This window comes from Scophthalmus maximus, chromosome 9 (assembly GCF_022379125.1).
Source record: "Scophthalmus maximus strain ysfricsl-2021 chromosome 9, ASM2237912v1, whole genome shotgun sequence".
In the NCBI taxonomy this organism is placed as follows: Eukaryota; Metazoa; Chordata; class Actinopteri; order Pleuronectiformes; family Scophthalmidae; genus Scophthalmus; species Scophthalmus maximus.
The window spans coordinates 25,287,501-25,313,153 of record NC_061523.1 but is presented as its reverse complement, the minus strand read 5'-3'; the positions used below and the strand labels follow the sequence as shown (position 1 = coordinate 25,313,153).

Here is a 25,653-nt window from a genome sequence, read left to right as displayed (position 1 = left end):
CGGCCGGCCAATCAGAGCAGACTGGGGCTTCACTGGGAGGGAGGGGCCTTAAAGAGACAGGAAGTGTTTCAGTTCAGAGGCTGTGAAAGAGGAGCTGCAGGAAACTGATGCGTTCACTGAACATTAGAGCATGTGAACCTTTTCAAGTCATAATCCATATTTAAATTATGAACCTGAATATGTGTCTCCTTTAAGTTCTAGTCTTCATCTTTCTACTTGCCCGGGAAAACAAAAACATTCAGACATAAAAAACAAATCTGTAAATCTGATGGAGAAAAATATCAGATATCTAATGATGATGTTTCTAAAGAGAAAAATACTCTGATTTCTTCATCAGGGCAGTTTACAGCCGGTGTCGGTCGCCTGCTGCGTTCCTCAATCGTGAACAGCAGGAGATCACACCGAAGGAAATAAAAGAGAGAATAAACAGCTGCATGAACTGAATGAGCGAGTAAATCAAAGTATGAACGAGCAAATTTACGACACGAGCAGGCGGAGGCCGAAGCTCCTCGCGGCCGATCTCTCCATTTTCAGCTCCGCGCCGCGCGAGGCCGCACGTTCTCCGGTGGAAGCGGCGATCCAGAAAAACGGGATCTGTCACACGAGAACCTGCGGCGCTGAGGAAAAGTGGAGAGTGAAGCGGCGGAGCGAGGAGGGAAACTGACCCGAGGGGAGGAAAGGGAACCCGACCGCTGCCGAGTCCCAGCGACTGCGTCGTATTGACTTGTGGCCCGGACACAGCGGCACTGAGCGACTGGTGCTTTCTGGGATTACGTTCAGTGATGCTGCTGGTCCCACGATGTAGATGTCGCTACCACACAATACCCTGATGAAATGATTTGCCGTACTAACAACAGATGCAGAGTTAAGAAGGCGATAGATATGATGCAAACTGTGCAGAAAGATTAAACCGGTGCAGTGGTCTGGCTGCTTGTTCATACAAACTGACACTTGACACAACTCGCACGAGTTTGCTCGCTGGAACATTCAGTGATCTGGTGCGGATTTGTGGTTATTCACGTCATCCGCTCTCTCCCACAAACCTCCTCTGAACACACACACTCACGTAAACATGAATGCCAAATACATAATAATGTACTCTCCGTCTTTCGCGCCTGCATCTCGAGTGTGACCTCATCTTCATCCGTGTCACACAGCAGACAGACGACGTGCTAACACGTCGTACAGCCTGGGACATGTGACACACACACACACACACACACACACACACACACACACACACACACACACACACACACACACACACACACACACACACACACACACACACACACACACACACACACACACACACACACACACACACACACACACACACACACACACACACACACACACACACACACACACACACACACACACACACACACACACACACACACACAGTGTGTGTGGGGTGAGGCCTTGTGGGCGGCCGTGAAACGACATCATCAATCACACTCACTGGTTTCAAAAAGCCATTTGATTCTTCTCAAGGCCGCAGGAGTCGGACGTTAAGCCCTTTCACAACATCGCAACATGAAACTGGGTCACGGGTGTGTGTGTGTGTGTGTGTGTGTGTGTGTGTGTGTGTGTGTGTGTGTGTGTGTGTGTGTGTGTGTGTGCGTGCGTGTGCGTGTGTGTCCTGGCATCTCATGAACGACACTACAGACCTCAACCTTCCACACCGAGTTGGATAATTCAAATCTTTTCAACGTCATTTGTTCATTTAGATTTTTTTTTACTCGAGAGCAAAGGGCAAAACTAAAGGTTTTATGTATTTAACCAGATTTTAGAAGGTGACGATCCTAAATTAATTCAATTTCCTAACTGTAATTCCTAACATATTACATATTATGACTAACATTTGCGGCTAAAGCCTCAGAATGGAAGAAGAAATCTAGACATGATGGATGCGGGTCATTTTTTTTTCATTTTCAATGTCTTCTGTATCTTCACTGGCAACAGAAACACGAAATACCGCTATCACTGGAAATTTGGTTGAGTTTCGACGGCAGTGTGTGTTTTGCATCAATCAGATTTGAAGGATTAAATAATATTTCTGTCTCACAGCAAATGTGTTGCGAAATCGATCGATCAGCACCATGTTTGCATTTTGACCCGTCTGAATATAACGTCTGTTACAGCTGGAATGATTCTAGTTCGGTCAGAATAATCTCCAGATGGTTTACTTTCTTTTAATGTTATTAATTAACATGATTATACCCATTCAGTTCCTGTCGTCCTAAGAATACAGGCAGTGGATAAAGGACAACAGGCCTACTGAGGATTTGTTGACTGATCAGAAATTCACACCTTCAAGAAATCATCATTCAAAAAGTTTCAGTCTCGATCAAAGTGACTTTGGCAAGAAGCGAGTTGTTGCCGAGGTAACAACAGAAAGACAAACAGTGAAAGAGCACAACAGGAAGAGTCTGGTTTTTATTCTGACTGTATCAATACAACATGTCTTCGACCTGTCTGTAAGATGCTGGTTCACCTCACACATGGACCTTTTCTGTGTCTTTCGCCGTATTTATCTCCTTTTTTTTCCTTCAAAACCTCCGAGTCGAAGCAAAGAAGTCAAGAAACTAAATTGGTCCCAATGCAGCTGCACGTTGGTCAAAAACTCTCTCTCTCTCCTCCTTTACGGACGATCAAAGGACTCTTTACAAAGGACACAGAGACCACCCGACGGACTTCGTGCAGGATCAGTGGTTTGAATCAGACCAACGCGCCCGAGGAAGAGGACGATGAAGAAGATGAGAACGGATCCAGGGAGCTCAACTCATCTCTTTGCTCTGCGGATGTCTGCGACTGGTCCATGACACAATGCAGAAGCCATTGTCTGCAGTTTCCCCCCGAACAACACAGATGCACATGGGCGCGTTGTGTTTCTTCTATCTCTTCAATACCACATGTTGTGGAGCGTCAATGTAACCGCTGTCCAGGCTCGACTCACCTCTCACTGACAAGTTCCTCCATCGCCGGCATCTGGCCTGCAGCGCTGACAGTCATGTGACCATGAGTCCCTGCAGACGAGAAGATCACAGTGGACAGATTAATAATATAAATAATATATTCACATAATCATTCACATTATCTTGACTTTTACTTAGAAATGACGTTCGAAAAATTTAAAAAAGCAGATTACACATTTACATAAATGCATTAAACAAAATTAGAAATATGCAAATGCAGCTATTTTCTTTGACATTTGAAGTCCCGGCGTAATGTGGGCAGAGATTTTTCGGTTGAATTAAAGTGAATTCATGGTATGAACTCACTTTCATGACACGTGATTTATAGAAGAACTTTTTTTTCAAATGAATCAATGAATACAATGACAATTTAGCACTTTGAGATTTGGTTTTATTGTAAAGTGCATTACAAATAAAATGAATTATTATGATCATCATTATTACTATTAATATTAATTGCATCTCATTGAAAACATTTTGATGATTGCCAAATTTACAAATACTGATGTTCGGATCGGGGAAATTTCAGTTTTACAAGATGAAAAATAAAGATATTTTTTACAATTGAGAAACCGTGAGAACCTGAGATGGAGCAGGTTGGAATGATTCATATTTTTCAGTAGACAGATGGATATGTCAGGGGTCAGAAGTCATAGCCGGCAGCGGTTCAGTGTTCTGCCTTTCGCGTCTCAACATTTTAATTCATTTGACAATTGTTGTATTTGGCAGCGTGGTGCTTTTTTAAGAAAATAATGGAAGTTTGCATCGTTAATAACATATATTTCTACTATGTTCCTTTTATATATCATATTTATATTCATCATAGTATAAATAGATGTTAAAAAACATATTGTATACTTGTCAAGGTTACCATGGTAACCGTGGACTTTGAAAAGAACACAGCCACAGATCAAAGGGCGCTCGGTAGGAGGCGGAGCTTCAGACGCCGTCCGTCGTGACACTCGGACTCGGAATCTTCGACGAGAACAAGAACTGCACCCCGATGATGACGGAGGAGCGCGACGCCGGCGTCGAGGCGCTGGAGGTCGACCTCGAGCAGGCAAAGCAAGATCTCGCCTGCCAGGCGCTGAGGGTCACCGAGGTCACGGCCGAGCTCGGGATGCAGACCGAAGAGAAGGAGTCTCTGTCAAAGACAGTCGAGTTCCTGAGAGCCGAGCTGGAGATGGTGCACACCAGGGGTGAGGAGCAGGGAGACCAGTCAGAGAAACTGAGAGAAACCCAGCAGCAGCAGAGGCCGCAGAAGGACAAGCAATGTCTGGACGAGAGAAAGAGCAGCGCTGCGAGAGAGGCTCAGCTTCCCCGAGCGAAGGACTCGGAGCTCGACAGCGAGGACGTCAACGAGGACCTGGAGAGAGAAGTCGCACGGCTCTCGACCAGCCTGGAGAGAGAGATCCGAAAGAACGCGTTACTTTCAAAAATGGAGAAGAACCTCGCGGCCGAGCTGCGGAAGGAGAAGTCCCAGATCCTGGAGCTGACGGATCAGCTGCAGAAACAAATGGACGCGCAAGAGCAGCAGCTTCGGCGTCAGCAGGAGCGTCGGCGCGAGCAGGCGGCGCGAGGCTCCAGCGGCGTGATGGAGGCGTTCCTTCGGGAACTGAAAGTCCTGCGAAACTCCAACTTGGAGCTTCACAACAAGATCAACGCCGAGAAGAGCGCCAGCGCGGCCCTCAGGGAACAGAGCGACGCACTGTGGATGCGGACGCAGGAGATGGACATAAGCAGTAACTGCAGACGGTTACAGGCGGAGAAGACGAAGCTGGAGGAGGAGCTGCAGAATGAACTCCAGCCGCCCAAAGCTCACCGATTGGAGGACCTGGAGGCATCGAGAGCAACCAACCGCCAGCTCGTCGGCGCACTTCAGGCTGAGGAAGAGCGCGTTGGGGGCCTCAAGGCAGAAACCGCCTCGCTCTCGCTCCGCCTGGTGGAGGAGACTCAGAAGAGCGCGTGTCTCTCCGCACAGGCACAGTCTCTTCGCACCGAGCTGCAGACGGAGCAAACCTGGAGACGGCGACTGAGCGACCGCCTGCAGAGGGAAAAAGACGCCCAGCAGCAGGAAGCGGACGCCCTCCTGCAGGAAGTGGAGGACCAGCGAGCGGCCAACCTCCACACTCTGGTCCGGCTCCGTGCCGAGAAAGAGGCCGGTCAGAGGCTCCGGAGAGAAACGGCCGAGCTCAGGGAGGAGCTGGAGGTGCACATGGTGGCGTGCGTCACGCTGTCGGAGGCGACGCCGTCGTTCTGGAGACGGGTCCTGCACTTCCTGGGCTGGCGCAAGAAGAAGTAGCACGAGGGTCCATCGCAGTCGCTGTGGGTTTTTTCTCCGAGTGCTCCGGTTTCCTCCCGGAGAAATAAATAAATAAAACATGACATTTGATCCGTATGTGTCACTGAGTTTGTTCGAGACAAAACAACCAGGTTTTAGTTCTGCGTCTGAAATATATGACGATGCGATAAAGCTAAACGCAGTGGAGTGACATTGTAATCTATAGCTGTGTTTAAAATCACTTATGTACAATATATGTTTTGATTTGATCATATTTATGCACTACATAATATACTGGGTTTGACATATATTAGAATGATGAAGCTACACATTTTATATATATGGATATATACATATATGAATATATATGGATATATACAAATATAAATATATATGGATATATTTATCCACATGTTTATTTATTTAATTGTATTTGGTCATATGTATCTATTTTATTCTGGTCATATGTTCGATTTGGTTATGTTTATTTATTCATGATTTATTTATGCAATACAATTCCTCGCAAAAAAAATACTTTTAACCAACTTTCCAAAAAGTGTGCACCATAATGCTGATGCACTTAATATTAATTCTATCTATCTTTAAGACACACACACACACACACACACACACAACCATACATTCAATCATGTAAGTATTGACTTACATTACATCAGTGTTCTTTGGATTACTGTACTGTACTTTCGACAGATGGCATATGTTCCAGATGCTTAACGCTGGACACAATCGAACTATAGACCCTATAGATTATTCCGGAGCGTCAACAGCCACGACGACAAGCTTACCCATATCCATGGGATATGGGTTTTTTACGCCCGTTATGTAAATGTACATTGTGATGATTTCAATCTTAGAAACCTTGACATGACAAATAATGCTCTGCCCAACACACACACACACACACACACACACACACACACACACACACACACACACACACACACACACACACACACACACACACACACACACACACACACACACACACACACACACACACACACACACACACACACACACACACACACACACACACACACACACACACACCTCCACAAGGTTCCTTCAAAACTTGACTCGATGAGACATTCAGGGCCTCCTCCCCTAGAAATACATATTAAGGCAGACTGACAAGCAACAGCACGTACGAGGCTCAATATGCAGCATGAGATTCACAGTCGCACTATTAAAAGGTCGTTGTGAATTTCCCCTAATGCTCAAAACCACAATGTTTCATTGCCGTTGTAAAACTGTGAATGTACGTCACAGTTTTCCTCTTTCGAGATGAGACAGAGGAGCTTAACAGATGAGGAGGACCGAGAAACCGCCAGAAAGATTCTGCCATTGTGAGAATTCAATTAACCAGCTATAATTTGATAATTTAATTATGATCATCAGTTTCATTCATTAACATTATATCTTAAAGACATATCCCGATAAAACTATTTAGAATTTTAAGAAAACAGGATTAAAAGTTGTCAGCAAAACACAAAGCTGGAACAAGCCACGTCAACACGGTTCAACCAGCGACGAGCCGAGACCCAGAGGTTTCTGCAGATCAGAGGTTGAAGGTCGGCTGTTAAAAAACTGTGGATAATCTTCATGCGTCCATACGTGTGCTCAAAGGCACATGAAGTTCACTCACGCCGTCCTCATTCGCCAACACGTGCAACATCCATCCCATGCATCGAACCGAAACAAGCATGTGGGTACTTGTGGACATGGATTCATAAGCGTCCTCCACATATCACGTATTCCCTGCACATTCTGGACAAAAGGGAGCGTTCACGTACACAAACACACTTTTAAACCTGCTCGCGTTCTCTGATCGTGGAGGGATGAAGCTCTCATATCCACATATTTGGATTGGAGTTGCGTCGTGGGTCAAAAGTAAAACCAGGGCAAAGCAAATTGAATCTGAAGCATCATATATGAAAAATCGATCTTCGAACATCGCGTACAGACTCAAGTGCACAGTTGCTGATGACACAATCCTGTGACCTCCAGGAACCAACGGCCAAAATGACAGTGACATAAATTTCTTCAATAGGAATTCCAGTAGTTTTGACACCTGGGCTCTATGTTTATACAATGCGGGTGTGTAAATGAAGACCGTACAAAAACTTGTGGAAATCGCTCCAGGAGATCGGCCACGTGATTGGTTCGGCACGCCGCTATTCTCATTTTCATTGGCTGTTCGTGAGGTCTGTGAAATAACATGGACGGAATGAGTTGGATCCAAGTTGTATCCACCGTGTCTTATATTTCTATCGAGGAACAGTTATTACGCAATGATAATTTTTATCGTTTTATGGCCCAGCCCTTGTCACAACCTGTCGTTTATAGAGTAAAAGTGGGCTGTTGCTTGTTCTGGATCATGACATGATCTTCATAGACCAAGAACATGAATGAGCAATGTGAGCAGCAGCTCACATGGTGACACCGTCACGATAATGACATTATCGACGTACCGCACGATATGCGAATATGAAATCAATCATTTTTATTGACCTCAATAACATGTGTCTTCATGCGTGTGTGAGTGAACGTGTCAACAACAGTCCAGCAAAGTCTCATCTGTTCTCGCCGTATGATTCATAAATCACTGGTTTTGTTGATATAATGTCAGAAAATAGTGTAGGACACACGCAACGACCAAGCTCACATGATAAAAAAATAATGGATTCAAAAGTACGACAATATCATTTATCACAACAATTTCTAGGATGATATATTGTGCAACAAAAAGGAGTTATCGTGACGGACCCAGCACCAGCGCCACCGAGCATTTACTAATCCAGGGACAGATTCTAATGTCATCTTCGGGCCTCAGACTCTCTGCTCTGTACAAGACCCAGTCGGGGGACGTTGGGGGCAAAGAGAACGCATGACCGAGCTAATGGGCCGGGCCACCGAGAGGTTCTACTGGAGGCTGTCAGCTCCCATCCAGTCACAGGGAGGAGGGAGGGAGGGGGAAGTACAAGGGAAACCATGACGGTGAAAGAAAGAGAAAAGGTGAATGGAATAAACAGGAAGAAATACTACCAGGCGCAGCGCGGACAGAGAAGGACACTGGCGCGATGCAACAAAATTGCTGCGTTTTTCATGCGCCGTCAGTTTCCTTAATCTGGTCAACTCGGGCGGACAGAATTCTGAGGACGGCGCATGAAATCCGAACATCCAGTTAGGGACCGGCCAGGTGAGAAGCCTGGCCCCTTTGTGCCACTGCAGACATCTGAGATGTCCTGCACAGCGTCATGGGTACATCTTCATCATCAACGGACGCCATGGCGACGAGCGAAGGGGAGAAGCCACGTGGGCCTGATGCTGCCTGGCAGTGCAGGAGGTTCATTCATGGGAACAGGGGAGAGATGGAACGAGTCCAACATACTGTACATTTAAACATATAAACACAGCCGCTGCTCATACGAGTGTCAACGCTTCTGTTTACGACTGTTGGTCCTGATGGAGCTGCTTCGCTCACTGTGTCTGGCTCTCGGCGGCCGACAGAACATCTTCAGCTTCCCCAGACTGAGTCTCATTGAATATTTAGAGTTCAGCCACCAGCTGCCCCAGTTGGGAAAGAGACTCGTGTCGGGGTTGCTCCAGGGCACTTCCTGCTCACTGCGTCGGCTGTGATACTTCACACATGTCCCTATTCTGTGTTTCTGAACAAAGTCCTGGTGCAGACTACACACGGGGCTCGTTCCTGTCGTGTTGTGTGTTTTCACTGCAGCAGATGACGAGCGTGACCTCGAGCTGACTTCAACGTGGAACCACATATTAACATGTCAACATATTTCTCTCCGTCCGACTACTTCCTGTTCCTGACCTGTCGACGTAAGAGTATCCTGCAATATATTGAACTTTCGTCAATCGTGAACGTGACACACAATTCCTACAAGACAACATCGTGTAGTAGGAACGGAACAGAGATCTGACCAATCGTGTCGTGTGCCCGAGGCATTAGAGCGTGAGCACTGACAAACATTGGGGGATTTGGAGGGCTCGTCTTTTTGGATCAGGTCTCCTGAGGTTCAGCCAAGTTACACCAACCTAAGTGTGCTGTAAAGCGCAGACCACGGGGAAACGTATCACTTGATTTATAACGTCAGTCAACATGTTGCGTCAACATTTGGTAAATTGCAACGCTTTGAGCTGCATCTCATGGTCTTTGCTTCTCATTGATGGAAGCAGCTTGTGCTCAGTCCTCGGACCTGATGGAGAGATTAGATGATGAAACATCACTATTTTTTTAAATGAACGGTTCTCAAGAAATACTCTAAAATGTGCTTTTCACCAGTCGTTTAAGCAAATGGAACGGGACTATGAATCGTGGAGCACGTCTTATAATCTTTGCACACAGATTTCTAAATCCCAAGCCTACACACTTTCTGGGGAATCTGTCATCCACCCTCCTCCACCAGGCCGAGGGGGAGATCCGTACCTCCGTACCTCCGGTACGCTTCTGTAACGAGTCATTTCCGTAAAGTTGGATTGGATGACGCTCTCAACAAAACTGCCAGTTGGATTATTGGAGGCCAAGAGATCTGCCCCTTAACGACAGGAGCTGCGAGGACGGATGTGACAACCCCGACGCGACGCGTGACCTCCTCTGCATCTTGAACACTTAAAGAGCTTAACTCCGCTGATTGGCCCTCGGGTGTCGGGCAGCACACGTGTGCCGCGAGTGTACAGGACACGCTCATTTAAATCTGGACCTCGCTCTGTCTGCTCCGAGGGGCGTTCGAGGGGGGTTCAGGCTCCGTCCTTGCCAGCTTCTGTCTTCACACCAGCTGTTGTCCCACCACAAATTCCTCCCCGCGCCAATTTTCCGCCCGCTCCCCCGCGTTCCCTCCTCCAGCCAAACCCCTCGTTGCTCACGATTTTACCCTTTGCCGTCTTTCAAGCAGCGGCAGAAGTCAACCCGTCGCCATCTGGACGGACTTGCTCCTGAGCGGCCACACAGTCGACGCTTGTTTGGTTTCATGTGACAGCAGTAATTCAATTTGCCTGACGGTTAAGAGAAGGTGGGGGAGGGAGGGAGGGGTTGTTGGATCTCCGGGTGAGGTATGAGCGGAGCCCGGGTCAATAAACACCGGAGAACTTACTGTTCTGGGAGATGTGACGGTTCTACTTTTCACACTCTCTTCTGTGGCTCCTGATGAAATTTCAAATTTAATCTAAATCCCAATTTGAGTTTGATGGCAGCGTCTCCATTGGTTTCCGTGTTTCCATGACTGCGACTTAAGTAAAAAGCTCATAGGTGCTTATAGGTGACAATAATAATAATAATAAACACACGCAAGAACACTTTGCAGCCGAGACGGTCCGTTTACTCTCCGCTGATGAGACCCAGACTGCTGCTCCGGGTTCATTTAAAGTATCGATGGAGGAACTGGGTCAATGCTAAGAATCATTCATGTGTGTCGCAATGCTGGAGAGAGAGAGGTGGGGGGGGGGGCAATGAAAATAGATGGTAAAAATAGAAAGGACAATAAGAAAGACAGACAGAAGCTTATTGGACTCTGACGGGAGTCGTTTGAATGTGTCTCATCACGTTGTTGGCGACGCTGGATGTGATTTCATTGGCATCGGCCCACTTCAACGTCAGTATGGTTCAAATCCTGGACTGCCGAGGGGAAGAGCGGACTGAGTGAGGGCCAAGTGCTTGAAGCGGATTACTTCTTCCTCTCTCTCGTCTCCTCTAGTCGACATCGTACATAACATTTTTTTACTCACCGATTTCACTGCCGAGAGTCCAACAAGTCGACGGACCCGGTGAGCGTCAAGCAATTTGCAGAGTTTTATCCCAAGTGACCGAAACCCCTGGACGTGAAGTCAGAACCACAAACGGGAGTTTGAATCGTGTGAATCGTCTGTGGTGAGCGCCCTTTGCACTGTGTGGACAGTGAGTCAGAGGACGAACCAGGAAATAGCTTTGCAGAATCAAACGGATACTTGGGATGTTTTATTGGGCAGACAAACCGTCTTTCAATAATCTGCACGAGCTTTCACATGCGTGCTTCAATCCACGCAAGTGTACGTTCATAAGGAAGAGCTTTCATTCTATCTGTGAGGACGGTGGCTCTTTTCAGTTGAACTCGTATTCACTTATAAAGACAAAGTTTTCACTACAGAGAGGTGGAGCTTCTGTGCAGAGTTTTATCGTATGTACCAGGGAGGACCTTCCGTCTTTAGAGTTTGCCGTGCAGTGTTCAGGGGGAGCGAGCCGTCGGACGTTCCGATAAATTTCTGACTTGTCAGGAAGTTTGACTTCGACGCCTTCCTTCCTGCGTCAACAGTTTCCGTCCACGTTTGGTCTTCTATGGTCAACACGGACGCGGTGAGCAGCCGAGTCGTGGTGACGACCGGACTGAAGAGTGTGAGCACAATGCCTCGTCCACTGTGGCTTCAAGTCGCAGACATAAAAAATGATCTTTAACCGTCGCTCCAAGATGTGATTCTGGAGAAAAGAAAATAAGAGAAACTGAGTGGGAGGGAAAAAAATCCTCTGGTATTTTGTTCAGATATTGGCGTGAACTGAATGTCAGAACACTCAATAACACAAGTTAAGAACTCACGGTGCAGCCGCGAGTTCTCATCAAAAAGTGACCTTTCATACTGACTGTCTGTCTGACGCTGTCTGTCTGTCTGTCTCAAAGCCTGTCTGTCTGTCTGTCTGTCTGTCTGTCTGTAAACTTTGTGAGCGTTGTGACTCAGTGGAGAAAGAGCTCAGCAGAAAAAGCGATAAAAACCTGCTGCACTGACCAAAGAGCACGTGGGAGGGAAGGCGACTCACGACTGGATGAAATATGTCACAAACACATAGATTGTAAAAAAAAAGAAGAAATATCTGTGGCCAAAGAAGCTTTCACATGCGAAGCAGCGTTTTAAATCACGGTGATATAAATGTCAGGGAGAAGCTAAAAGCAAAGTTGGTACGAAGTTTAACGAGGGACAGAAAAAAAAAAGAGAGGAGAAAACGTCAGATGGTGAACAAACGAAGAGGCCTGATGATGATGAAACAGAGAACTCCATTACACAACGAGTCAATAAGTCACTGCCTCTTCAGCCTCTCACAAACACACACTTTTGTTATTGGCGCGAATATTTGCCCTGTTCTTCTTCCACTTTCTCCAACAAACCTCATCTGAACAAACACACACACACTCGTTCACACAGCGACAGTAGTGATCCTCCATTCATGATGCGATGACAGGACGTCTGACGACAGTGACGGAGGTGACTGATGCGAATTTCATATTTTGCTTAACATTGTTTAACAACTGCTAATGCTAACTATCTGCTGACACACCTGCCGTCCTCTCGTTGACGCTAACTGCTAATGCTAACAGTAACTGTCTGCCGACACACCTGCCGTCCTCTAGTGGATGCTAACTGCTAATGCTAACGCTAACTGTCTGCTGACACACTTGCCGTCCTCTCGTGGAGGCTAACTGCTGACACACCTGCTGTTTTGTGGATGCTAACTTCTAATGCTAACGCTAACTGTCTGCTGACACACCTGCCGTCCTCTCATGAATGCTAACTGCTAATGCTAATGCTAACTGTCTGCTGACACAGTTGCCGTCCTCTCATGGAGGCTAACTGCTAATGCTAACTGTCTGCTGACACATCTGTCGTCCTCTCATGATGCTAATTGGTAATGCTAACACTAACTGTCTGTTGACACACCTGTCGTCCTCTCATGATTCGCTAGCTCTGCTGCTCTGGAAGTTTCCGGTCTCTTTGCCTCACATTTTCATATTCGACAGCGATTGGTTTTCTGTATTTGTGAAGAACCAAATCTATCTTGAACAGGATTCATTTGAATTTCAAATTGCAGAGAAATGAAACAGAAATCCCTTCCTCCAGGAGAGGAATGTGAAAACACCAGATACAAGTCGCTACAGCTAAAAATATAATTGATAGATTTACGTTCATAATACGTCACATTTTCACTTTAGACTAAACAACACAAAAAAACGGAGGATACACAACAACATTGCGCAGCTCATTATTTCAAAGAAAGTTCACTACAAAAACTACCCTCTTTGTTTGGACAGCATCCAAACGAGAGTTTTACAGTCCGGCCACCTACACAGAGACGCACTGTAACATGATCCGTCACCCGTGAAGCCGCCTCTCGTCCCACTTCTCGTTATTTAGCGCCAGCAAAATCGTTTTACGACCTAACCGCCCCGACAATTTAACGAGAAATTACAAACCCTGGCCCCGGTTTCTCTAACTCGGCTTATCAGGGGCCAAAGTCCACGGCCCAGAGCTGCTGCACCTGAAACACTGTAACAGTGGGAGCTGGTGGTATTAGATAATACTTCAAGGTGTGGAGGAGTAAATGATAAATAAAAAATGTCTGTTAGATGTAACCCATGTGGGACAGACGACCTCTGTGTTTTTATAAACTCATTAACATCATAAATCAAAGAAAAACATCAGTGTCTAACACTTAGAAGTAGAAGCTGGAACTTAAAGAATCCGCTGACATATCATTTGACTATTGATTCTTTTTAATTGAAATTCAGTTTTGTTCACCGGAAACATTGTGGGTTCCTCAGTCGCACTCGGCCGATAAGCTCCGCCCCTGTGGATTTGCTCGCACACAGTTAATACGATGAAGATTTTTATTAGAAGCGGGCGATCACCAGTGACCTGAAGTCGTACAAACACAAAGCAAAGCGCACGGAGAAACGCATGCGACCGGTGGAGGATAACTGCCGCAGAGCCGGCGTGCGTCCCCAGGCCCATTAACCCTAATGGCTGCTTCTGTTAAGCGACATCGATAGGACACACGCACATCTCTTCAGGATCACATTCACTCGTGAACAACACTCACAGTCGCGCACGCAGCAATAAAACTATAAAAAAAAATAGAAAAAATATATATACACATATCAGCAAATATACCAGTATACTAAATTGTATTACTTCCCAATACCAGTAATATTTTGGCCTGGTGTGTGTGTCTGTGTGTCTGTGTGTGTGTCCACACATTCCCATGCCTGACAAATGCTCAAGTCTATTGTATCAACACGCGGTTATGCAACAGTCTCTCATGAGGTAATAAGGGGCATAAATCAGCCCTTTGCAGCGTGTGCGTATGTGTCTCTGTGTGTCTGTGTGTGTGTGTGTGTGTGTGTGTGTGTGTGTGCGTGTGTGTGCGTGTGCGTGTGTGTGCGTTTGTGTGTGCGTGTGTGTCTGTGTGTGTGCGTGTGTGTGTGTGTCTGTGTGTGTGTGTCTGTGTGTGCATGCGTGTGCACGGATCAGTCTGCGTATTCCTGCATATGTGCGTTTACATTAAGTCTGTTTGTTTGGTCTTTGCAGGTTCCTTTTATTTCTGTGCAGCGAGCGATTTCTGTTTGCGTTTTTATGTTGTGATTTTATCATCCGTGTGCGTGTGTGTGTCGTGCCTGTGCATGTGTGTGTGCGTGCGTGCCTGTTCTTTTTATTGCAGTGCCATAATCCCGGTCGTCTTAGGCGAGCAGTTCCTGGCACAGTGGCAGCACAGAGTTGATAAACTCCCAGGAACATCAGAGTCCACAGCTCCGTGTCTCTGTGTGTCATGAGATAATAACATTATAAACCATCTACTGTGTCCGCACAACAAACACCATCATAACTTCTACATTAGAGCTGGAAACTTGGACCAATAAAAGACTCTGATAATTGTCTTTTCATAAGGAGACATGCAGATCTCAAAACTAATGAAGATAATAAACGACTGAACGAAATCATGACTTGAAACACGAGGGATTACACCGAGCAATGAATCATTTCTTTTCTTTCTTTTGGTGCCAACTTAAAAAAAAACACTGATTAATATCCTCATATGAACAATGGAAGTATTGACTAATGTTTTATCACCAGGCTCAGCATTTTTCTCCTCATCGTTTTTTCTCTCAGCTGCTCGATGTTCCACGTGTTTTTTCTCACCAACCGGTTTCGAACTCGTCTGTTCCGTCATTTTGGTTTGTCACTGAGATATTACTTATGTATAGTTACTGAGACTAAAACTGTCATGGAAACAGATTTTCAACAGATGATTATCGTGGCCAAAAGAATAAACGATAACTATATCATCAAAATATCTATCTATCCATCTAAAAAATAACAATAATGACACCATCAGAATCAGAATCTAGAGTACAACAAAATTAGACGAGACCTTACGGTGCACAAATATTGACACATCACGCAAAAGGAGGAATAAAGAATAAAGAGTATAAACTATATGAAGTATAAATAAACATATGTTATGGATTGATGGCAGGAGATGGTGAAGAAATGTACTTGTAGAGTTGAGAGAATAATATATTAAAAATTATAAAGAATATGTTCATATTCAGCCGGTGGATAGAATTGTAAAATGAGTGCAGAAAATAATCAGTAATCTTGGTTCATAAAATGTTGAATAATGTCGATCATGTTTCCCAAAACCTCAAGATGATGTTTTGTTTTGTCCACACACCAAAGATCTTCAGTTGACTGTCACAGAGGAGCAAAGAAACCAGAACATATTCACATTTAAGAAGCTGAAATCAGAGAATTTTCCCCCATAAAAACAACTTGAACCGATTAATCGATTATCAAAATAGTTGCCGATTAATTTAGTAGTGGATTACTGATCCATTAACTGTTGCAGCTCTAATTTATTGTTTTATCACATTTTTTGGGCATATGACTTATGCCCTGCATACAACAAAATCCGATTATCATCAATATCGGGATATTGTGACAGCACCATATGAGATATTAACAACTTATTAAATATCAATAATTTAATATCATAAACCGGAGCCTAGATTTTTTGCCGAACGTTATTTTTCTTGTCTGATGCAAAATTTAGTACAAAAGATCGTAAAACAACATTTTCTCAGTGACTTGGATAGAAAAGAGAGGGAATAGATGTTTCTGTGTGTTTCTGACGAGGATACAGATGTTGATCTGCTCCTCGGTTTGATCTTTTCCCCTGTTTTGAGCTTTCTGTACATGGTTTAGGAGGATAAATGTTTTTTCTTATATTAGTTTGACTCCCCGGTCAACAATCTGAGGGTGTTTTGAGCGCTGGTTTCTGAAGGAGCCGGGCGCCACAGCAGGGGCGCGGCTAAGAATAGGATCCATTACGTCGGCCCGTTGCCGGTGCCGAGGCGAAGGCTGGAGGGCTGACTCACTCCGGCGGCTCAGTAATGAGATACTGCACACTGGGCCTCGAATCAAACACACACTCAGCGACGCAAGGCTAAGACGTCGGGATGCCGCTCGACCCCCCCCCCGTGGGTCCGTATCTCCAGGACTCAGGGATCAGTGAGAAACAGATTTCGAGAACTTTTATAGGTTTCCACACCGGAAGGACGGCGCTGACATTTAACCCACCAGCCAGATTGTTTAAGCCTCCAGAGCTGCTCTGCCTCCTCCGGAAAAGCACAACCACAAACGTCACCCTGCCCGTCTGCCCTTTACTTGAAGTGAATATCTTCCCAGGGGCTTTTTGTGCTCATGAAATGTGGTAATTCATTGCTACCGTTACAGACCGGACACCTTCAACCTGCTTTCAGCTCCATTTATCAATCACCTACATCTTTCAAGACTTACGACAAAAGCCCAAAGAGCTCGTGTCAACTCTTTGCATCAAGCTCCCAGTTTTACGAGGAAGCACAACACCGACGTGATGAGGAGGAGTGTTACCGGACGAAGGAGGAAACACAAAATGGACATTTTGGACTGATGCAGGAAAAGTTGACCTCAACTGACTAGAGGAAAGAAAATGATGTCACTCATTTTGCAATGTTGACAGTTTTTACTGAAAAAAAAAAGTAACTACAACTGTTAACAACCTTCAACTTTCTGTGTGACTCACACCACTAGAGCTCAAGTAATATTGTCTTGGTTGGCTGATTTTTCCCCAAAATAAATTTGATTACGTCGACCCGGTGTCCCAGATTACCGGTTAAATGTAAATCTGGGTGAACTGTCTTCATAAGTCCCCTGTCACTTCACAGCAAGAAGGTTCTTTCTGTTATACGTGTGTGTGTGTGTGTGTGTGTGTGTGTGTGTGTGTGTGTGTGTGTGTGTGTGTGTGTGTGTGTGTGTGTGTGTGTGTGTGTGTCGGGGGGTTCTCCGGCTTCCTCCCACAGTCCTCAGACGTGCAGCCGAGGTTAATTGGATGCTAATTTGCCCGTAGGTGGGAATGTGAGCGCAAATTGTTGTTTGTCTCCGTTTGTCGGCCCGTGATACGCTGGCGACATGTCCAGGGCGAACGCCCGCCTCTCAACTCATGTCAGCTGGGATCGGCTCCAGGCGGTCCAGCAACGCTCAAAGGATAAGAAGTGTGGAGGGATGGATGGAGGGATGGAGAGATGGAGGGATGGAAGGAGGGATGGATGAATGGAAGAGGGATGGATGGATGGATAGAAGGAGGGATGGAGGGATGGGTGGATGGAGGGATGGAGGGATGGATGGATGGATGGATGGAGGGATGGAAGGAGGGATGGATGGATGGATGGAAGAGGGATGGATGGATGGATGGATGGATGGATGGAGGGATGGAAGGATGGATGGAGGGATGGATGGAGGGATGGATGGAAGAGGGATGGATGGATGGATGGAAGGAGGGATGGAGGGATGGGTGGATGGAGGGATGGATGGATGGATGGAAGGAGGGATGGAGGGATGGGTGGATGGAGGGATGGATGGATGGATGGAGGGATGGAAGGAGGGATGGATGGATGGATGGAAGGAGGGATGGATGGATGGATGGATGGATGGAGGGATGGATGGAAGGAGGGATGGATGGATGGATGGAAGAGGGATCGATGCATGGATGGAGGGATGGATGGATGGATGGATGGATGGATGGATGGAAGGAAGAGGGATGGATGGAGGGATGGATGGATGGATGGATGGAGGGATGGAAGGATCTTTAAAAGCCTGTTCAGGTGCATTTTCAACAGAAAACTCCAATGATAGTGATCACAAATCATTGAGAATAGATCATAAACCATATTTAATATCATTAGCTAATAGATTAGCTACAGCGCGACATAATGAAGGTATAAAACTAAAAAAATCCAACCACGCAGGCAGATTAGTTGGTGTATAAATGAGCCTGTTTTCCCCCAAAAGCCCTTCTGTTATTTTCAGGCACTCGCGCTTCTATTTTTGATCCATCGTCCCGTTGTTCGACTGGTTGTTCGCTCGCGGCGGAGCAGGATGGAGGCTGGCAGATGTTGTCAGTGTCACTCACAGTGTGACACATGCAGGAAATGACATCAGCGCCCTCGAAACGAGCAGCGGGGCCCGGCGACCGTTCTGAATCTGCATGTTCCGATTGAATGAAACATCCTGTTCAGCGTACGACGTCTGTCGTGAAGTTAAAACCTGTGAGATTTGGTTCCACATGAAAAAGGATTTTTTGAACATCCGGTGACGACGACCAACTTTCTCAGCCCACGGTGAGCGGAGGAAGGAGAATCGTCGGTACCGGAAACCAAAACTCATTATTACATCATCTTCATTGACAGACACCTGATCAATATGTCAAAGTCTGTGTGCATTTGTAAAACGTGTTTTTCCACATCCTCTGCTCATTTTCTCTAATCGCACTAATCAGTCAATATTAGACAAAAAGGCTTTTTTCCCCCCGTGACAGCATTTGACCGGTAAACGTCCAAACTATTCATGGAATTGATGATGGATTTGCTCTGATTGACAGTTGGTCATCACACTGATGGAACCGACTGAACGAACGTCGCAGCCAAGTGCACATCTATGTCTCATCCCACCTTGGAACAGAAAATGGTTTCTGACATCAGAGGCATCGGAGGAGCGCTTGATTTATTCTGCCCGACGGTTGGACAGCGACACACATGCGTGAGCTCCAGACGAGACGGACCGGACTCGTCACGCGAACGTCTCTTCCACTGGAGCTCACGAGACGCTAAAAAGAACGACGTAATGAGACGACGTGAAGGACGACGTGAAGGACGACGTGGAGAGACGACGTAATGAGACGACGTAGAGAGACGACGTGAAGGACGACGTAGAGAGACGACGTGAAGGACGACGTAGAGAGACGACGTAGAGACGACGTAGAGAGACGACGTGGAGAGACGACGTGAAGGACGACGTAGAGAGACGACGTAGAGACGACGAAGAGAGACGACGTAATGAGACGACGTGAAGGACGACGTGAAGGACGACGTGGAGAGATGACATAATGAGACGACGTAGAGAGACGACGTGAAGGACGACGTAGAGAGACGACGTGAAGGACGACGTAGAGGGACGACGTAGAGACGACGTAGAGAGACGACGTAGAGACGACGAAGAGAGACGACGTGAAGGACGACGTAGAGAGACGACGAAGAGAGACGACGTAGAGAGACGACGTAGAGAGACGACGTGAAGGACGACGTAGAGAGACGACGTAGAGAGACGACGTGGAGAGACGACGTGGAGAGACGACGTAGAGAGACGACGTAGAGAGACGACGTAGAGAGACGACGTAGAGAGACGACGAAGAGAGACGACGTAATGAGACGACGTGAAGGACGACGTAGAGAGACGACGTGAAGGACGACGTAGAGAGACGACGTGAAGGACGACGTAGAGAGACGACGTGAAGGACGACGTAGAGAGACGACGTAGAGACGACGTAGAGAGACGACGTGGAGAGACGACGTAGAGAGACGACGTGAAGAGACGACGTGAAGGACGACGTAGAGAGACGACGTAGAGAGACGACGTGGAGAGACGACGAAGAGAGACGACGAAGAGAGACGACGTGGAGAGACGACGTAGAGAGACGACGTGGAGAGACGACGTGGAGAGACGACGTAGAGAGACGACGTGAAGGACGACGTGAAGGACGACGGGGAGAGACGACGAGGAGAGACGACGTAGAGAGACGACGTAGAGAGACGACGTAGAGAGACGACGTAGAGAGACGACGTAGAGAGACGACGTGGAGAGACGACATGGAGAGACGACGTAGAGAGACGACCTGAAGGACGACGTAGAGAGACGACGTAGAGAGACGACGTAGAGAGACGACGTAGAGACGACGTAGAGAGACGACGTGGAGAGACGACGTGAAGGACGACGTGAAGAGACGACGTAGAGAGACGACGTGAAGGACGACGTAGAGAGACGACGTGGAGAGACGACGAAGAGAGACGACGTAGAGAGACGACGTAGAGAGACGACGTAGAGAGACGACGTAGAGAGACGACGTAGAGACGACGTAGAGAGACGACGTAGAGACGACGTAGAGAGACGACGTAGAGACGACGTGGAGAGACGACGTGGAGAGACGACGTGGAGAGACGACGTAGAGAGGACGTAGAGAGACGACGTGAAGGACGACGTAGAGAGACGACGTGAAGGACGACGTAGAGAGACGACGTGGAGAGACGACGTGAAGGACGACGTGAAGGACGACGTAGAGACATTGTGGAGAGACGACGAAGGTCGCGTCGACGCTCTTCCTCGTGATCCAGATGTTCACATTCCCCGAGTATTCACCTGGTTGTTTTCCAGATTACACAGATTAAAGCAGATTGTATTGTCACTTGGCTTTTTGGTCACATGAAGAAACTATTCTTTGACAACATTGATTCTGACAGCAGGACACCGAACAATCAGCTGTTTATTGCCGTTACTTTTTCAGCTATGATTTCTTTTCGTAACATGAAATCATAGATTATATTGAAATATTTTGAATGAAAGAACTACTTTTCCTCCGCGTCTCGTACAAACAGGACTCGACCTGGTCGGAGAATGTTTTACTGCCTCGCAGCTGCAGTGAAAACGAGTAGTGCCCTTTGAAAGAAATAATCATAAACACCAATAAATCTACATGAAACTTCAAGGGCTTCCTCACTGACGGGATAGTAAAGACTACATTTGGAAAGGAAACACCGGAGGAGGACGCCGCCTCCTTTCGGTCCCTCACCAATAATGATTCTGATTTTCAGAAACACACAACTGATCGTGTCTCTCCGGGCCACAGATATATACTGTAAAAAAAAGAAACCCCACAAGATGAATGCCCCAGACAGTTGGATAATACATTAGCCTTCAGCAGTAAAGCTCTCCCAGGGAACAGTGCATGATGGGAAACACGTCCCGTTAAATCATCCTCTATTGGGGAGAAACATCCAGCGCTGATGTTCTTTGCCCCGTGACCCATCGAGGCGCTGGAGTCTTGCTCTTCCCACTGTCGGGCTCCTTCGGCGCCGGTGACCTCGCTGACCCACTTCACCTGGAACTCCAAAGCGAGAGTTCAAACTCGGGACATCCAACCGAAGGCAAGCTGTGATTGCAGGCGCTGTCTTCCTCCCTACTTCCTGGTTGGTGCCCTCCCAGTCAGACGGACCCCGCCAGAGGCGAGTGACGAGCTCTCACCAACCTCTCGACCTAAAGTAAACAAGTCCTGAGACAAGCTGTGATTTCATGGACCGATGTTCCGAGTCCTGGAATGTGCTCCGGCTCCCTCCCCCCGTCCCCCTCCTTCCTCCTCACGGAGACTCAAGCCCTCCTCCGGCTGGAACTGTTGTGACGGTGTGTTGAGCGTGGTGGTGTCCGTCCAGCCGGTGCGTCCCTTCCTCCCCATCCTCCTTTCCTCCCAGCCTCTAAACCGTTTGCTTTCTATCCTCCCATTCTTTCCTCTTCCGAGCTCTCTCTTTCCCCCGCGCCTCTTCGTTGGCCTCGCTCCACATTGTCCCGCCGTGCACGGACCCTCGTCCGCAGTTGAGCCGAACAAGGGGGTGAAAGAGAAAGAGAGGGGGATTCACAAGAGAGAGGGGAGAGGGAACCGGGGGGAAACCAGCGGCAGGTCATCTGTGATAAACTGCCCCCAGATCAGTGCAAGGTCCCGTGACCGGAATTATTTTTAGAGAGGCACATAAAAGTTTAACAAGAAGCAGACCTTGGTTTGAAACAGCGTCATTGGAAAAGGAGAAGCAGATTTCTTTCCCAGCAACTGCAAAAGAAAAAAGAAAAAAGAGAGGATAAAGGGTTTGTTGGTTTGATGACTGAGTTCCTGAGATCGGTCTCACGACCCCTCGTGAGGCCCCGAGCCCCAGTCTGGTCGGTGAACGTTCAAATCACCACCCGACGTCCGGCTTCGCCTCCATTTATGTCCTTGAAAGCGTCGGCTCTCAGGGAAACAAACCATATCGACAACTTCAAAATTCAACCATGACAGAAGCCAGTGTGAAAGAGAAGGACTGACTCAACTACGCTCAGTCAATGTCTCATCGTGATCCCGGGAACATTGAACGAGAGCCCGAGTCCGACGATGACACGGAGCTTTGGAAGTCAAGTCCTCATCTTAACCACGCAGCAAATGAAATGAACCGTTAGCTCGAATGAAGGATTTCTCTCGAGTTTCTCTCGAACACCGTTGGAAACATTTGGCAATAACCTAAATGCACAAGTCAACAAAGGCCCAGTCGTTTTACGGACAATTTACTGGACACGTTCATACATTTAGATAAGTCCATGTTGTGGACGTCACTCACATCTGCTGGTGTCTTTTATTCACTGTAGATATTCATAATGTGATACTCAATCATTTTGCAGATACCAGCTGATATACTGATTCTCCCCAACAGGCTGGAGATGTGAGGCCAGATTGACGGACGAGGCTGAAGACTACACGACGACTTTGCAAAGAATTCTGAATCATCGCCATCGTCTACGGCGCAAGACGTCGTTTCACAGGCATTTTCGGAACAGACGGAAAAACCAAAAGCGACTAAAGACACAAATCAGCAAACCACGTTGTCTGGTGTCGGTGATAAATGATCGTCTGCTCGGTCCTCTGGCCTCTGGCCTCTCTGCCCACCTCTCCTGTCTTCTTCACGCACACACGGCAAAGCAAATGTTTGGAAAGGGATTCTTTGTCTTTCCCGTGCGGCGGCTGCCAGGTGGCACCGGACCGAGTCGTCTCTCCGAGCGCCAGTGCCATGTCGGCCTCCCCCGACCCGCAGCTCGGCAGGTTTTCTTCCTGCACCGATTCCGCGGATCAGCTGCTGAGATGTTCTGTCTTCAGCGTCAAACGCAGGGGATGGAATTCCTCACTTTGTTGTGGAATTACACTTAATTCTGGTGCGTGCGAACCGGCCAGAAGGGATAAATCACACGGTCGTAAAGCTGAATATCAAGTGGAAAAAGAAAAGAGTTGTGAGTATCGTCTAAAGGGTTTTTTTAAACAGTACAAACACAAGTTTTATGTTTTAATATTATACGTTTACCTTAAAATTCCTCCTTTTAACGGATATAAATGGACACGAAAGATCTGTAGCACAAACCATGGAGGAAATTAAAAGCTAATTATTTGCAGGATGTTTAACTTTTCTAAAACATTTCTATTGGATGATATGACTCGTCATCTATGAATCGATTGGTAATCATCTCATAAATTAATCGCCAACTATTTTGATAAGCAATTAATCGGTTCAAGTAGTTTTTATGAAAAAAGAAACTCCTCTGTGACAGTGAACTAAATATCTTTGGCATGTGGAGAAAAAAAAACATCATGTTGGAGTTTTGTGAAACACGATCGACATTTTTCAACATTTTATGATATTTTATGAAACAAAGAACTAATCGATTATTGGATTAAAATAATAATATGAAAATAATGGTTAGTTGCAGCCCCTTCATATGACCGTGATGGTGTGAGTGTATTATTGTCGTCCCTATTGTCCTTATTGTTGCTTCAGGTGTGATACATATGAAATATATTGGATACTCGAGTTTTCTCGTTTTTCGTCCTGGCGAGCGGCGCTTTTCACAGATGGTCGTTACGCCACCTCAGAACAAAAGAGCTTCACAAAGCCTCACATTCACCCACTCACACATTAACATTCATGCACCGGTGGTGGTTCGGCCGCCGACACGTCTCGTTCCAATGACGAGTCTGAACTTCGACTCGGAAGGTCGGAGGAACCTCACCTACCCCGACTTCAAAATCCAAGATGGCCGCTCGGCGTATCAACAGGAAGTGGAAGCTTTTACTGTTGGTTATGACAAAGTTCAGTAAAGAGACTGGTGATCTTAAAATCTCCAAATTGAAAAAAGCCTCTTGACATTCAAGAGTCTCTGTGGTTTGATTAATGTAAAAAAATAATCCAACTTTGCAATTTAGACTAAATCCACTTATGTCTGGCTTCTACGTCTGATAATGAAAGACTTTGACTTTAATTTCAGTTCATATGATTGTTTAAATCATGAACACCAGCTGATTTGACACAAGCTCACAGTTTTAAGTTTATAAACCATGTTGCCATCAGAATAATCCAATATAATCAGATTTCTATAACCAGGTGCGAGGGCTGGTCCATCTTTTTGATTTTTAAATCCACACACAATGTCGTGGTGTAAAACACAAACAGTCCTGCAACTAAAAGGATTTGGTTTCATGACACTGCAATGACGTGTCTGTGGATCAGACACGTCATCACTCGCTCCGTGGTGTGATCACAGATTTGACATGTGGCTCGGAGGTGTGAGAGCTTTGTGTCCAATAAAAACTAACAACTAATCGGATGTGAAACACTTCATGGTTATCGTTGCGCCTGCAGGCGGGAAAAGGGAGAAGCTGTCGCCGAAGCATCGGCGTGTTCAGAACCTCTGGAGAGAATGTTTGTGGAGAAATCAGCAATCAAAAAATCTGATCAACGTCGCCATGGAAACGCAACACACACACACACACACACACACACACACACACACACACACACACACACACACACACACACACACACACACACACACACACACACACACACACACACACACACACACACACACACACACACACACACACACACACACACACACACACACACACACACACACACACACACACACACACACACACACACACACACACACACACACACACACACACACACACACACACTCGTTGTGATGAACCAACGCTGTCGACCACAAATCGTGGATCTTACACAGATCTAATTTGCGACAGCGGATGTAATTGTGAGCGGATAACATTTCCAATTAACGCTCTTAACGTACGTATTTGGTTTCATTACGTTCAGGGACTGATTGCGTTTCGTCACATCTAATCTTTTCCTCACATTAACCAAAGTGCTTTTGTTGCCTGTACCTATAACCACAGATGCGACTGTAGGAAATGTAACGCTTCATCACTGCGTGAAATCAAATACAGAGGTCCCTGTACATAATCCAGAGAGAGATTAAATTGCCACCGCAGGATTATTTAACTGTATATATTGTCCAGGAGACGCGGGGCAGGTAACAGGTGAGGGACTTCATGAGAAAGTAAAGACAATACATCAAAACTGAAACTACATCCCA

At 46.5% G+C, this 25,653-nt stretch overlaps 1 protein-coding gene across 9 annotated transcripts in view; it reads right to left on the bottom strand.

The window, feature by feature from the left end:
- htr4 (5-hydroxytryptamine receptor 4) overlaps window positions 1-25,653 on the bottom strand; it is a 93,006-nt gene that overhangs the window by 59,493 nt on the left and 7,860 nt on the right. For 4 of the 9 annotated variants that reach the window (XM_035649722.2, XM_035649715.2, XM_035649717.2 and 1 more), the window contains exon 2: window positions 2,963-3,032. In XM_035649722.2, coding sequence (XP_035505615.2) covers window positions 2,963-3,018 — 56 coding nt within the window. In that variant the 5' untranslated portion in view covers window positions 3,019-3,032. Of the gene's footprint in view, window positions 1-2,962; window positions 3,033-3,563; window positions 3,828-11,025; window positions 11,856-25,653 lie in introns of those variants that run through there. The other 5 variants (XM_035649714.2, XM_035649720.2, XM_035649721.2 and 2 more) reach the window with 4 other exon arrangements.